This window comes from Gracilinanus agilis, chromosome 3 (assembly GCF_016433145.1).
Source record: "Gracilinanus agilis isolate LMUSP501 chromosome 3, AgileGrace, whole genome shotgun sequence".
NCBI lineage: Eukaryota > Metazoa > Chordata > Mammalia > Didelphimorphia > Didelphidae > Gracilinanus > Gracilinanus agilis.
The window spans coordinates 247,715,552-247,728,519 of record NC_058132.1 but is presented as its reverse complement, the minus strand read 5'-3'; the positions used below and the strand labels follow the sequence as shown (position 1 = coordinate 247,728,519).

The following is a 12,968-nucleotide window of genomic DNA, read 5'->3' as shown; positions in this document are numbered from 1 at the left end:
CAGTGACTGAAGCCAGATTTGAACACAGGACCTCCTCTCTCTAGGCCTGGCTCTCAATCCACTGAACCACCTATCTGACTCTGCTATTACATATTTTAAACTCTCTTTCCAGGATCACAGAATTTAAAACTGGAAAAGATGTAAGAACATCTACCGCAACCCCTCCTTTTTTAGACAGAAGGAAAGTGAAGCCTGAAGGATAATGTGACATGCGTAAGATCAGACCAACTATAAATAGTCAAATTGGATTCAAAACCAGGTCTTTGTTGAAAGTAAATCTGTTGCCATGCAAGAAAACAAAAACAAAAAACCTATTTAAAAATGTGCAGATTCCTTTCTAGTTAACTTTGACATTATTTTTTGTTTGCCACTTCATTTTTACTTTGTTACTTACCAAAGAGACCAAACTGACAATACTTATATCAAAGCTAACATTCTGAATGGCATATGCCATGGGTTTTGGATCCATAGAGGGAATGGTCAGTAACCATGCAGAAACATACATGATTGGTGCTGACACAAAAGTGCTTATCACCATCCCTGAGGTTATCTGAAAATAGAAATCCAGATGGGAAAATATTTACAATTCTGCTTAAATAACCAAAGCAAACTTGTTTCCAGAGTATACTAAAGGTAATCTAAAACAAATGTCAAATTTTTAAAAATGTAGAATGCAGACACTAATTCAATAATCTTTTAGTCTCCTTGAAAAGGTACCAGATAAACTGGTTTTCTACAGTTCTTTCCTGCAATCTTTATGACTTAACTTTACCTGTACTAAATAAATAGTATAAAATTTCACTGTTCATTGCTACTATTCTGAATAGTGTAGGAACTTATATGGTAATTGAAATATAGGCTTTAGGCATCATGATTTTAAAAGGAAAATTGCCTTTTGATGAAGAATGTTTTTTTAAAAATGTATGTCTCTAATACTTGATTGTCAAGAACAGCATCTGTTATATTTCTTTAGAAATTCTTGTTCAGATTTTTGACCAGCATTTTAGAAGGTGACAGGTTATGCATATTACTTGAGATCATTGATAAAAAATGAATATTAGAACAGTGTTAAGCATATTTATTGTGTTATATTGAATTTAAGATTTTTACCTCTAGTAAACTGAATCATATTGGTCATAATTTACATTTACACTGTACTTTATGGTTATAAAGCATTTCCACATACATTATCTAAGTCTATTGAATTAATATCTCAAACATTGAAATTTTTCTTTCCTATGATGCACTTAAGGTATAATAATCAAAAATTCAAAACTAGTAAGGTAGAAACAAAATTCAAAATGGCTCAAGAAAGAACCTGAATAATTTTGAAGTATCTAACAATGTTCTTTTTCTATACACAGAAAGGAAAAAAATACTGTTTCAGAATATATAATGCACATATGGACTTGATATGTTTAAATACTTGCCATATCAGCATTTTTAGGTTAAGCCAGAAGTGTCAAAGTTGAAGCCCAATGCTGAGTGCTGCTACAGATTAAAATGTAATTGGAAAATGTTTGACAAAACAAATAAAAATACAATAGAATATAGATGACGTTAATTTGTGATTTTCTAAATCAATATGCGGCCCATAGGGATCTGTTTCTATTCAAGTTTGATACCGCTGTGTACGGTCATGAAAATAATGTTGATTTCTACAATATAAAAACTACTCCACTATCATAAAGCGAATAGTTTTATACATACAATCTCTACTTCCATGTTGAACTGTGTTGCAAAGATAGCCACTCCTGGTGCTACCGGAAAGACTCCATATAAAAATGCATAATTAGATAAGCTAGTATGGTTCACTAAACCACCGGTCTTGTCCAAGAGCTCCACCATTGCTCTACACAGAAGTGGCATCACCAGGCTGAAAAGACAATACGTCATTCACATTGCAATAAAAAGTAATAGTTTCTATTTCACCTGTTTTCTCTATTTTCTAATTAGGAATGATTTCCATGAATGCAAACATTGTTTACTGCTTCTCTTGCAAATGAGTATACCCTTATATATGGGAAAATGTACATATTTTGTGTATGGATACCTGGGTGTATTTTGTTGCGATCAAGAAGCATGAATCCTAAGGCTACTTAAAAAAAACAAAAAGAGGGGGCAGCTGAGTAACTCAGTGGATTAAGAGCCAGGCCTAGAGATGGGAGGTCATGGGTTCAAACCTGGCCTCAGACACTTCCCAGCTGTGTGACCCTGGGCAAGTCACTTAACCCCCACTGCCTAGCCCTTACCAATCTTCTGTCTTAGAACCAATACTTGTTCTAAGGCAGAAGGTCAGGGTTTAAAAAAAAAAAGATTCTGACTTTATTTTTAACTTAATTCACTACAAGTCCTTTATGTATTTAATTAAGTTGGTAAAGAATTTCAGGCAAAAGATTTGATAGCATCTCAATAACAAATCCTTTTAATCCTAAATTTCCTTATTCTTTTGGTCTACCAAATGTTTAAGAAATGTTAGCAGGATGAAAGTTGACAAGAAATTTTTGGGGAAATTATTGAAATCCTTTTGGGAAAATCAAACCCTTCAATAAAATTCAATAGGTTGTTAGAAACATATTAAGACAACATTAATTATAGAAAAACCTGGATAACCATTTTGTCATTAAAGTTTTAAAAATCCTTACAATTAACTCCAGTTTTGGAAAAACCAAATTGTGTGTGTGTGTATCTGTGTGTTAGAGATTTCTAAAAACAAGATTTTTTGATTCAAATTTGGCTTAGAAATATATTCTTTAAATGTAAGAGCTAGAAGGAATTATAGAATTTGTCTAGTCTGACTCCTTATTTTATGGGTGTGGGAAAAAACCAGAAGATTAAGTGATCTTCTCCAAAGCTATACAGTCAGTAAATCATCACACCAGGACCATAACACAGGGTTCCTGAATTTCAGTCCAATAAACATGCTATTAAACAATGATGCCTCTTCACATTTTAAGTTGATTAAAAAATCCTTTTGCTTGTTAGCCCAAATGCAATTATTCTTTTCCAGAAAAAGTTTCCTCTATTAGAAAATTTAAGAGATTATATGACATTTCTAGACTTTACTTTGCCAAGAAAAATGATAACAAGCAAAATTAAGGAACAAAATAGATTTTAAAAAAATCTGAATCATAAGTTGAAAGGAAGAATAGTGCTATTTTATATGTAAAGATGGCTAATAGCACTATTACTTTTAGGGGAATAATATACTATAGCAATACTAAAAAGCATTTTCCTTAATGGGAGCATACTTATCATATAACTTCCTAAATTTTCACTATCACAAAAATTTGGATATTATATGAAACCTGTTATAAGTCAAATTTATTATAGTTACATTCACTTAATGAGTCTAAAATATTAAAATAAAAGTACTCTACATTATCCATGTGTAGTTACTCTAACTTTTCAACAAAACAATTAGACTGAATTACAATACTACAGATAATAAACTAAAAAAAAATTTACTAAGGAGCTATGAACTTTTTTTAGATATACTGGGACCAAGTGATGGAGGTAAGTTTTAATTTGCCTCAAACTTAAACAATTATTTTTTTTTAAAACCACAAAACAAATTCCATTTAAATTAAAAATTTTCTAATTAGAGAAGCACTGTGGCATGGTGGATAGGGTAAGTCTCTTTGAAGAGTTTCTGATCTACATTAGTGTTTGAAGTTCCGCAACAGGAGTTCCCCATACTATGAGAAATTTCAGATCTGGACCTTCCTCCAAATCCAAAAGGTCCTTGCATTTCAAGGTTTCAAAATATCTCAAAACATGAAATTTGTGCAAAACACCTTGGGGGAAAAAAAAGCAAACTGTACTGTGCTAAAGAGAATGAAATGAAAAGCTTGTAAGAAGTGAAACCAAGAGTATTTTTATCTTCATTCAATGAAATGCAAAAAAAGAATAATGGATGAAAGTGAAATGAGGAAGTAATTTTCTAGAAAAAATACATTTTCTTTTCATTATAAGTATCTTATCAAGTAGGGACACAATTCTGATGTATTTAAGCATAAAATGCCAGCAGCATGAAGGCTTGGTCCACAAGCATGGCTAAAGCTTTCCCCACAGTGCCCTTCTAATTCATTTAAGCTTCCACAAAGTACAGACCCCACATTAAACAAACAAACTTACAGTTTAGCTGTGATGAGCAGAATTATTGCAACAAATGCAGATTTCTTCAGTTTCTTTATTTGTCCCACCATTGTAAGACCAAGATAAAATAGGGCTGAGCCAGAAAAAGAACTCCCAAGTCCATCCAGAAATTTTTCCAAGTAAACTGGCACCTTCTGGCCAAGAATAAGATTGAAGGCAATTCCAATGAAGACCATAAATACAATTGGGTTCTGCAACACATGCAGAAGTCCAAGTCCAACTATTTTTACTTTGTTTTGAGATGTATCATGATTCTCTTTGCTTTTTTGGATTTCACAGAAGATAAACCCTATAGGGTTTAACATCATAAGAGATATTGGAGCCACCAAATAAATGTACTCAAGGTATTCTGGATAAGTAGTTTGATATAAAGCTTCAACTGGAAAACAAGAGTTAAAGTTGATTTATAAAATGATGACATCATTATTTAAGTACAGTATCCATAAAATGCTTTCATGTGAATAACTATAGAATGTTTCAAAATAAACCTAAAAACAAACAGATCACATTAGCCTATTTTGTTTAAATACATTTGGGGATATCTGGGAATGAAGGCAAAAAGTAATCTATTATAAACATTTACTATATTAGACACTGCATACATTTTATTGGGTTAAGTAATTGTTTTTAATAGGAAAGGAAAATTTAAAAGGAAAACTCCACTAATTTTAACTTAATGGATAGAATGCTGCCTGGGGAAAGAATGGATTTTAGTTTTTTGCATGCATTAAAATACTGAAATGATGAGCTTTTGGCTTAGAATATAATAAATTTCATAAAACTAGTGATAAATGTTTAGACAGAGATTGGGAATTTAAAATGCCTCCAAACTGAAAGCAGAGGGAGAAAAACATAGACCAAAGAAGCAACTATTAATATTAAGCACCTACTATTTGCAATAATGTGCATTAAACCCCAAAGCATTTGCACTAAAGCAGGGGTCAGCAACCTTTTTGGCCATGAGAGTCATAAACGCCACATTTTTTAAAATGTAATTTTGTGAGAGCCGTACAGTGCTCACAGTGCACGCTCCTGTAACAGCGCCTGAAAAAAAATTGACTTTATGGCTCCTGCAGAAAGAGCCATATGTTGCCGACCCCTGCACTAAAGGAACTAACATTCTATTGGGGGAATTACAAAATATACACAGATAAATAAAAATATTTACAAAGTAGTTTTGGAATTGATGGGGAAAACACTAACAAATGGAGGTGCTCAGAAAATGCGGCATTCATGAGGTGGCATATAAACAGAGCTCTGAAGGGAGTTAAGGATTCCAAGAAAGGTGAGGAGGGCAAACATTTCAAGCATGGAAAACCATTTGGGTAAAGTCCCAGGAGATGGAATATTGTATAGTGGGAATGAGAAAGACATATAACCAAAAAAAATTTAGCAAGAAAATTAAAGCCCAGAATGATGTAAGACTTGCAAAAACAAGGGGAGAGTATAGCTTTAAACTACATTTAATAGCACAAGGAGGGGAAAAACCTGTTCTTTGGAATAGAGTAAATGAATAGATGCCTGAGATAAAGTGGACTTATTGTCCTAGTTGGGTTTCATCTTTTCTGTCAAAGAGATTCATCTTTAGACTACAAAGGATGGACCAACCAATCAACAAGCACTTCCTAAGTGCCTCCCATGTTCCCTATATAAGGGGATAGGGACCCCTTGCCCTCAAGAATCTTGCATTCTATCAGGAGAATAACATGTCCATATATCACTACTTGCAGAATAGATACAACATGAATACAACGTATTTTGGGGAAGAAGGGCACTAGTAGATGGGGGAGGTTAGAAAAGATTTCATGATTTAGCTTGAGCTGGGCTTTGAAGGAAACCAAAGATTCCAAGAGGCAGGGATGAGGAGGTAGGCCAGGATAGCTGGATCTCAAGGTGCACTCTGTTGTTGTTGAGACATTTCAGTCATGTTTAACTGTGGCGCCATTTGGTGTTTTCTTGGTTTGTCATTTCCTTCTCCAAATCATTTTATAGAGGAGGATTTGAGACACAAGGTTAAGTGACTTGCAAAGGATCACAAAGGCTAGGAAGTATCTGAGGCCAGATTTGAACTCAAGAAAATAAATCTTCCTGACTTCAGGCCAGGCATTCTATCCACTGTATGCCCTAGCTGCCTAAAAGTAAATAGAGAGGAGCGACATGTAAGAAAAATGAAAAAGTAGGAAGGAGATTGTGAAGAGCTTTAAAGGTTATGAAAAGCTTTAAATACTCAACAAAGGAGCTTATATTTGACCCTAGAGATAATAAGGAGCCACTGGAGTTTATCAAGTAGAAGGGTTAATATGGTCAGAACTGAGCTTGAGGAAATCACTTTGGTAAATTATATGGAAGATAGATTAGTAGGGAGACAGACTTGAGATACAGAGAGTCCAAAGAGGCAGCTATGTAATAGCCTAGGCTGGGGTGTGAGGATGATACTATGTGAGGGGAGGGGAAGGAGAGACTGCATGCAAGAGATATTGTAGAGATAGAAAGGATAAGATCTGGCAAATATCTTCAAACATTTGCAAGACTTTCAAGTGAAAAAAGGGATTAAAATCATTTTTGTGGCTTCTAAGAGCAGAACTAAGACCATAGAATTTACAGGAAAAGATAATTCAGCTAATATAAGTATTTCTCAAGAATTAGAGTTACCTGAAGAGAAAATGAAACAAATCACTTTATATCATATCTCTTTCACTAGAATTATTCAAGTAGAGGCTGTATGAACCATTTGTCAGATGATATAAAAGGATTTCAGTTATGAGGAAGAGGACAAAACAATTAATCTTCTGATACTGTGGTTAGTCTCAATTAACAAAGAGTTAGCATTAGATGTAATTTAAAGAAAAGTTATACTTTATTAAGTTAACTTGTATTATATAAGGGCTTGCTGTTAAAAAGGTAAATTTCAAATCAGAGCCTCAGAAAAAGTGAAAAGAATCTAGTGCTCCTTCCCCCTTTCATTTCTAGCTTCTTTCTCTGTGACCAAGCATCTACTGTTCTCAGGTGGCTCCCCATTCCCATCAAGAGGGTCACCAAAACTTTCATATAAATTAATTTATCTTTCCCAGAAATGTCTGTATCTTAACAGGGAAATATCCTAAAATAAAATTTCATATAAAATTACATGTACAAGGGCACCTGGATGAAAGGCATATTTGTAAGTAATAGTAAACTAGTTCTGACTTCAAACTAGCCTATCTGAATGGTCACACATTCTAACAAGGTAAGATTTCCCAAAAGGATTTCATAAAAGATGTTATCTTCTACTTATTCAAAAGAATAAACTAAAGAACAAAAAGAAGGAAAAGTTTGCCCAAGACTTCATCTACACCCTGTAGCAGAAGCATTTAAATCCTATGAATTGTGAAGGTCTCAGGCCATCAATCTGATATGTGATGCCCCTTTGCATAAGTCTCCAAGACTACCCTCCCTGGTAGACAAAAGTTTCAATGAACTCTAAAAATAACCCTTACCCCACCCACCGAAACCTATACTTCTCAATCAGTTGTGTATTTTATGAAACAGTCACACCATTTTATATGTTGACTATAAAGAAACTAAGAGTTTTGGCAGTGGGTGTTATGTAAACTAAGTAAATGTGTATGAGAATATAGGTCAATAGTTTATTTGATATTACAGGTTAAAAAAAGGAAAAAAGTCGTAAGGATCACAACAAATATTTAAAGAATGTGAAAGATTAAGTTTCTAAATTTACACTATGATAATATGAACTGAGACAGGTAAATAAATATTTATCTACCTAATCAGTAGGCCACTTAGGTATTGTTAATATATTATGAATATTCTCAACTTATATAACTAAGTTATATAACTTTTTCATTTTAATTTTTTAAAACCTTCATCTTCCATCCTAGGATCAATACTGTGCATTGGTTCCAAGACAGAAGAGTGGAAAGGGCTAGACAATGGGGTTAGGTGACTTGCCCAGGATCATATAACTAGGAGGTTTCTGAAGCCACATTTGAACCCAGGACCTCCCATCTCCAGGCCTGGCTCTCATCCACTGAGCACGCCTAGCTGCCCCAAAGTTATATAACTTTTATAATTTCATCTTGTTCCACTGGTTAAGATACCATGTTTAGAGGCTATAACCCTGATTCCCCATTTTTCATATAGGTACATATTTAGGGAAGGTAAAAAAATGCATCCAACTTTATATATTTTTTCTATTTCCTCCATATCTACTAATATACTGGTTGTGTCATTTGTATACCAGGCAATAATGCAAAACTAACACTTAGAAAATTAAAGTCTAGCAAAAATTCTTTTCAATGTATTACTATTCTCTTGAAGCACAAAAGCATTTAGTTTATACCTTGCCCCCATCTAATTTCTAAAGCAGAAAGAGGCAATGACTCTGATACTCTACATTTGAAAAAAAATTCTATGCTTTGAAATGTATATAAAACATGAGATACACTGCTTTGTAATAACTCCCTAATGCAATAACTCTACATTCTTTCCCAAACAGGTTAAATTAACTCCTTTTCCAGAAATTTCTAACTTGAATTTACCAAATACATCAAACCTAATACTTAACAATGGAGAAATCAATTTACTTAACAGTTGAATACAAATTTAGGCAACATACCTCTTTCCCAAAGTTCACATATTTTTGATAGTTTGAAACAGCTATGATTTTATCACTGTACTATCTCTTCACATAATCCTTATCTGCTGCCTCATCATACTTTGGTCTATTGAGAGGCATGCCAATAGAGCACAAGCTCTAAAATGGTAATGCCATACCCCAAAAGACTTCAAATATGGTCCTAGCACAGGCATCCATCTTCACAGACCTGCTTAGGTTAAGGATGGAGAGGCTCAACAACAATAAGCTGTCCATTTAGTGATGAATTCTTTGGAAATGGCAACCCACGTAAGAAGGGAAATTACAATACAGGCCTCTTTAGCCCCATTCCATTTCTACAGTGAAGGTAGCAGGGTGGTAGAAAAGAAGATGATAAGAATGAGTTTTCAGACTACCTATATACTATATACTATAAACACTAATTCAGCTGCTAGAATTCTAAATGTGAGATTATTACTTAATAGACAAGCAGTAGCTAAAAACCTGGATCACCTCATCAGAACCAATAAGGAATATTTGAAAATGTACAAATCTCTAGTTTTTTTTGGAAGTTATTATTGTAAATAATGTTATAACTAATGGACTCTCTCTTCATTAATTGAAAAAAACCCCCATATGAAACCATAACACAAAAGGAAGGCTGGTTCATTGATTCTCATTGGAGAGGCAAATAAAGTAGATAGCATAGCTGGTTTTTATCATGCATCCAAAGGCAACAAGGTAGATAGTTTCATGGAACATCTGTTTAATTTGTATTGCAGTCCTGATGATAAACATCTGCAAAGACTTCCATGGAAATGATTACAGCTTATGTACTAACACCACTTAAAAGAGATGAAGAAGCAAGAGATATTCTACAAAGAATGAATCAAGACCTTTCAAATTACATCAGCTTATGAGACAATGTACTTTGTTATTTAGTTAATTCAATGCAGTTAGGTATAGGGGAAGATGGTATAAAATATCATCCAAGAGTAGGAAACAGGAGGCAAAGACTTGTACACTAAACAAAATCACAATTACAAATCAGGAGCCACTGCATATGAGGAGTAGCACATATAAGAAAAAAATGAAACTGATTGTAATTTAACAGTTAAAAAACAACTTGTAACTGATATGAAAGTCACTGCAGAATCAAAGACCAAAATTAATATAAAACTTGAAATGAAAAGGGTATGGCATTCAATTAAAATAACCCCAACTTAACTTATTTAAATGTTACTGATGCTGAAAAATAAGAAATGAGTATGTAAAATATATGGAAGTTCAACCAATATAACTCAGTTGCTCTAAAACTAAAAGAGCCTAAAAACTATATCAGCCAGCAAACACTTGATCTCCTTGTCAAACACAAGGATAAGGCAGTCAAGGGTAACATCAGCTTGCAACATAAATTTAATTGAAACATCTTACAAGAAGGATGGTTTAAGATTATGAATAATATTGCTACATAAAAATGAGAAGCAGTGGAAGTGAAAACGAGTTTTTAAAAAAGGCTGGCAAGAGACTCAACCAAGCAAGGTCATCCCAGAGGTGACCTAGAAAGAGGGAAACAGAGGAAGTTTGGAAAAGACTTTTAATCATCTTTGTAACAAACTATTTTCCCTATCAATGACACCCGAGCTACCACATTTGGATGGTAATATTACATTGTTGAAAGTGTTACCAAAAGAAGTGGAAACAACAATGAAGAAAACAGAGAGGAAAAGCACCAGGCTTAGAGCAAGTATAGAAAGAGGATATCCTTGCTGGAGATGATGTAATTTTGAGGGTACTGAGTGATGAATCTCTTAAAGCATGTGAAATCAGAAGATATCAAGAGTGAAAGAAAATGTTTATGTCTTGTTACTAACTATATAAGGCAACTAAGAAATTACCAATTACTACTAATTCATGTCCTTACTCTATGTATACAAATTTTTAACGTAAATAATCTTCATTTGTAACAAAAGTATCTTTGATGAGGGTCTTAAAAGGGAACAGTTAGACTTACATGTACAATATTTAACAGTAAACATCTTTATCCCACAATCAACCGAACAGTGCAAAGATCACACTCTATGATGGTTCTTACTGTTTGTTGATTATAAAAAAGCATTTGCTTCATAAGAGTACAAATACCATTTTTGCAAGACTCTTCTCCACAAAGGTGTCTCCCAGACATCAAAATCATGTAAGAATCTAAGAGGAAGATCTGAGTTCAAGTCCTACTGCTGATAATTACTAAGTAGCCAAATGATAACCTTTCTGAGCCTGTTTCATGTGTAAAACAGAGATAATACCTCAAACTATCTAATTCATAGAGTTGCTATGAGCTTAAATTATATCATTTAGGAAAAGTGCTTTGTGAACATTAAAATATGATATGAATATCATTTCTTTTTATAACATTTGTAATATCTACTTATTTTTGGTTAAGTTGTAACTTACCAGTTTTGTTAAGTCCTAAATAATTTTCTTTAAGTATTTGATACTGCAGAACTGAGTCACTATTAATTTGAGATTACTAAAAATATCTAGATCAGTTTACATCACTCTTGCTCTTGCAGAGATAAATATAAATTGTTTAATTTCCAAAGTCTTCACATAAAAAGCATTTTAAAATTAAATTACTTCCAAAGAGTGTATATTGTAGCCCTAACTTTGTATTTTAGTTCCTCATCATTTGACCGTTATAATTGTTAGTTATAATAACAAAGTAGAGAGGAAAAGAAAAAGATGAACATTCCAGTCTGATTCTTTTTAGCACCTATGGTAAAATCTGGTGGGAGGTTAAAAACATCAGAAAAATGGCAATTGGGGATTTTGTTTCATTTATCCATGGTATCCATTACCATAGATTGAAAACTTTAATGTGTAATGTTTATTAATTTAAAAACCAGCCTTGAGTTCCATTAACTTTTTGCTAGAAATTGGAATTTATTTACATTCAAAACATTCTGATATCCTTTGGTACAGTTACCAAACATTTGATAAGAAATTTAAAAAAACAATGCAAATAAGGTAAAAGGACCAAATCCTTGAAACTAAAGCTATTCTAAAAATGTAATGGGAGGAGAAGGAAAAAAATAAGATTTGGAAGTAATCAACATTTAAGATCAGTTAGGTTCTTTTAAAAAAAAGATATTTAGAGGATACATTAAACCTGAGATTTTAAAAAATATGGTTTTAATAATTTTAATAGCAAAGTTAAGGAAAAACATAATTGTGAAAGAGGCTAAATATCCCATAGGAAGAAACTCATCATGCTTTGAAAAAAATCTCTTTGGTATTAAAGGCTTAAATTTTCTTTCTTTCTAACAAATCTAAATAAAAAAATAAAACAGTCTGAATAACAAAAATAAGGGAAAAAACTTACCTATAGGATATCCCAATGCAAAGTCATTACTTTGTGTAGCAAAAATAGGGAACAATCCAGCTTTGCTAAATCGACTGTCAGGACGGGCAACTAATAATGTTAACACACATACAATAAAAAATACAGAAGCTTTGGCAACTAAGATACTATAAAGGAAAGACCAATTTACATGAGAAAAATTAAGTATAACCATGTTTTTAAATAGTAAGGCTGGAAGTGCAAAATGGGAAACAAAATTCCCTAGTCCTTTGGCCTGTGTTGATGTTATAATGTGGGCCCTTCCTGCTATATATCCGCAAAGGATTATACCAAAGCATTCTAACAAGGCTGGAAAAAGACTAGTTATTGACATTGATGGAGGAGTACTGGTGGAATTGAATTGATAGGCTACTGTAGCAGGCAAAGAATTGGTCATGTTGATTGATGAAGTTAGATTACTTGAAGTCAGGTCAGCAAAGGAATTCATTTTTCTCTCACCAGACTACGCCAACGAAAACTGTGGAAAAAAAGCAAACAAGATTCAGTGTGACTTGATAAATCTGAGCACTTCAGTTGAAACAATTCATTCTTCAATCTCTTCCCTTGTTCTCTGTTCCAAAAACATTAATAGGGCCATAAATGAACACACTCTCCTTTATTATTAAAGAGAAATACAATTTTAAAATTGTTCATATTAATTTTGTCTTTCAAAGATAAGTTTATTTAGAGCAACGGTGCAGTTATTATGTTCTATATCATACATGTTGAAAAAAAATCTAGAGTAAAATAAGGTATACACAAAATAGTGCCAATTATATAGATGCTATCTTTGCAGAAAGGCTTTCTTGCTGTTCCTTT

At 33.1% G+C, this 12,968-nt stretch overlaps 1 protein-coding gene across 2 annotated transcripts in view; it reads right to left on the bottom strand.

Moving 5' to 3' along the window:
* Positions 1–12,597, bottom strand: part of GPR155 (G protein-coupled receptor 155) — a 44,537-nt gene extending 31,940 nt beyond the window's left edge. For both annotated transcript variants that reach the window (XM_044669780.1, XM_044669781.1), the window contains exons 1-4: positions 12,132–12,597; positions 4,138–4,537; positions 1,711–1,876; positions 395–550 (exon numbers count right to left, since the gene is read on the bottom strand). In XM_044669780.1, the coding sequence (XP_044525715.1) occupies positions 395–550; positions 1,711–1,876; positions 4,138–4,537; positions 12,132–12,597 (1,188 nt within the window). The remainder of the gene's footprint in view (positions 1–394; positions 551–1,710; positions 1,877–4,137; positions 4,538–12,131) is intronic.
* Between the last annotated feature and the right edge of the window lie 371 nt (positions 12,598–12,968).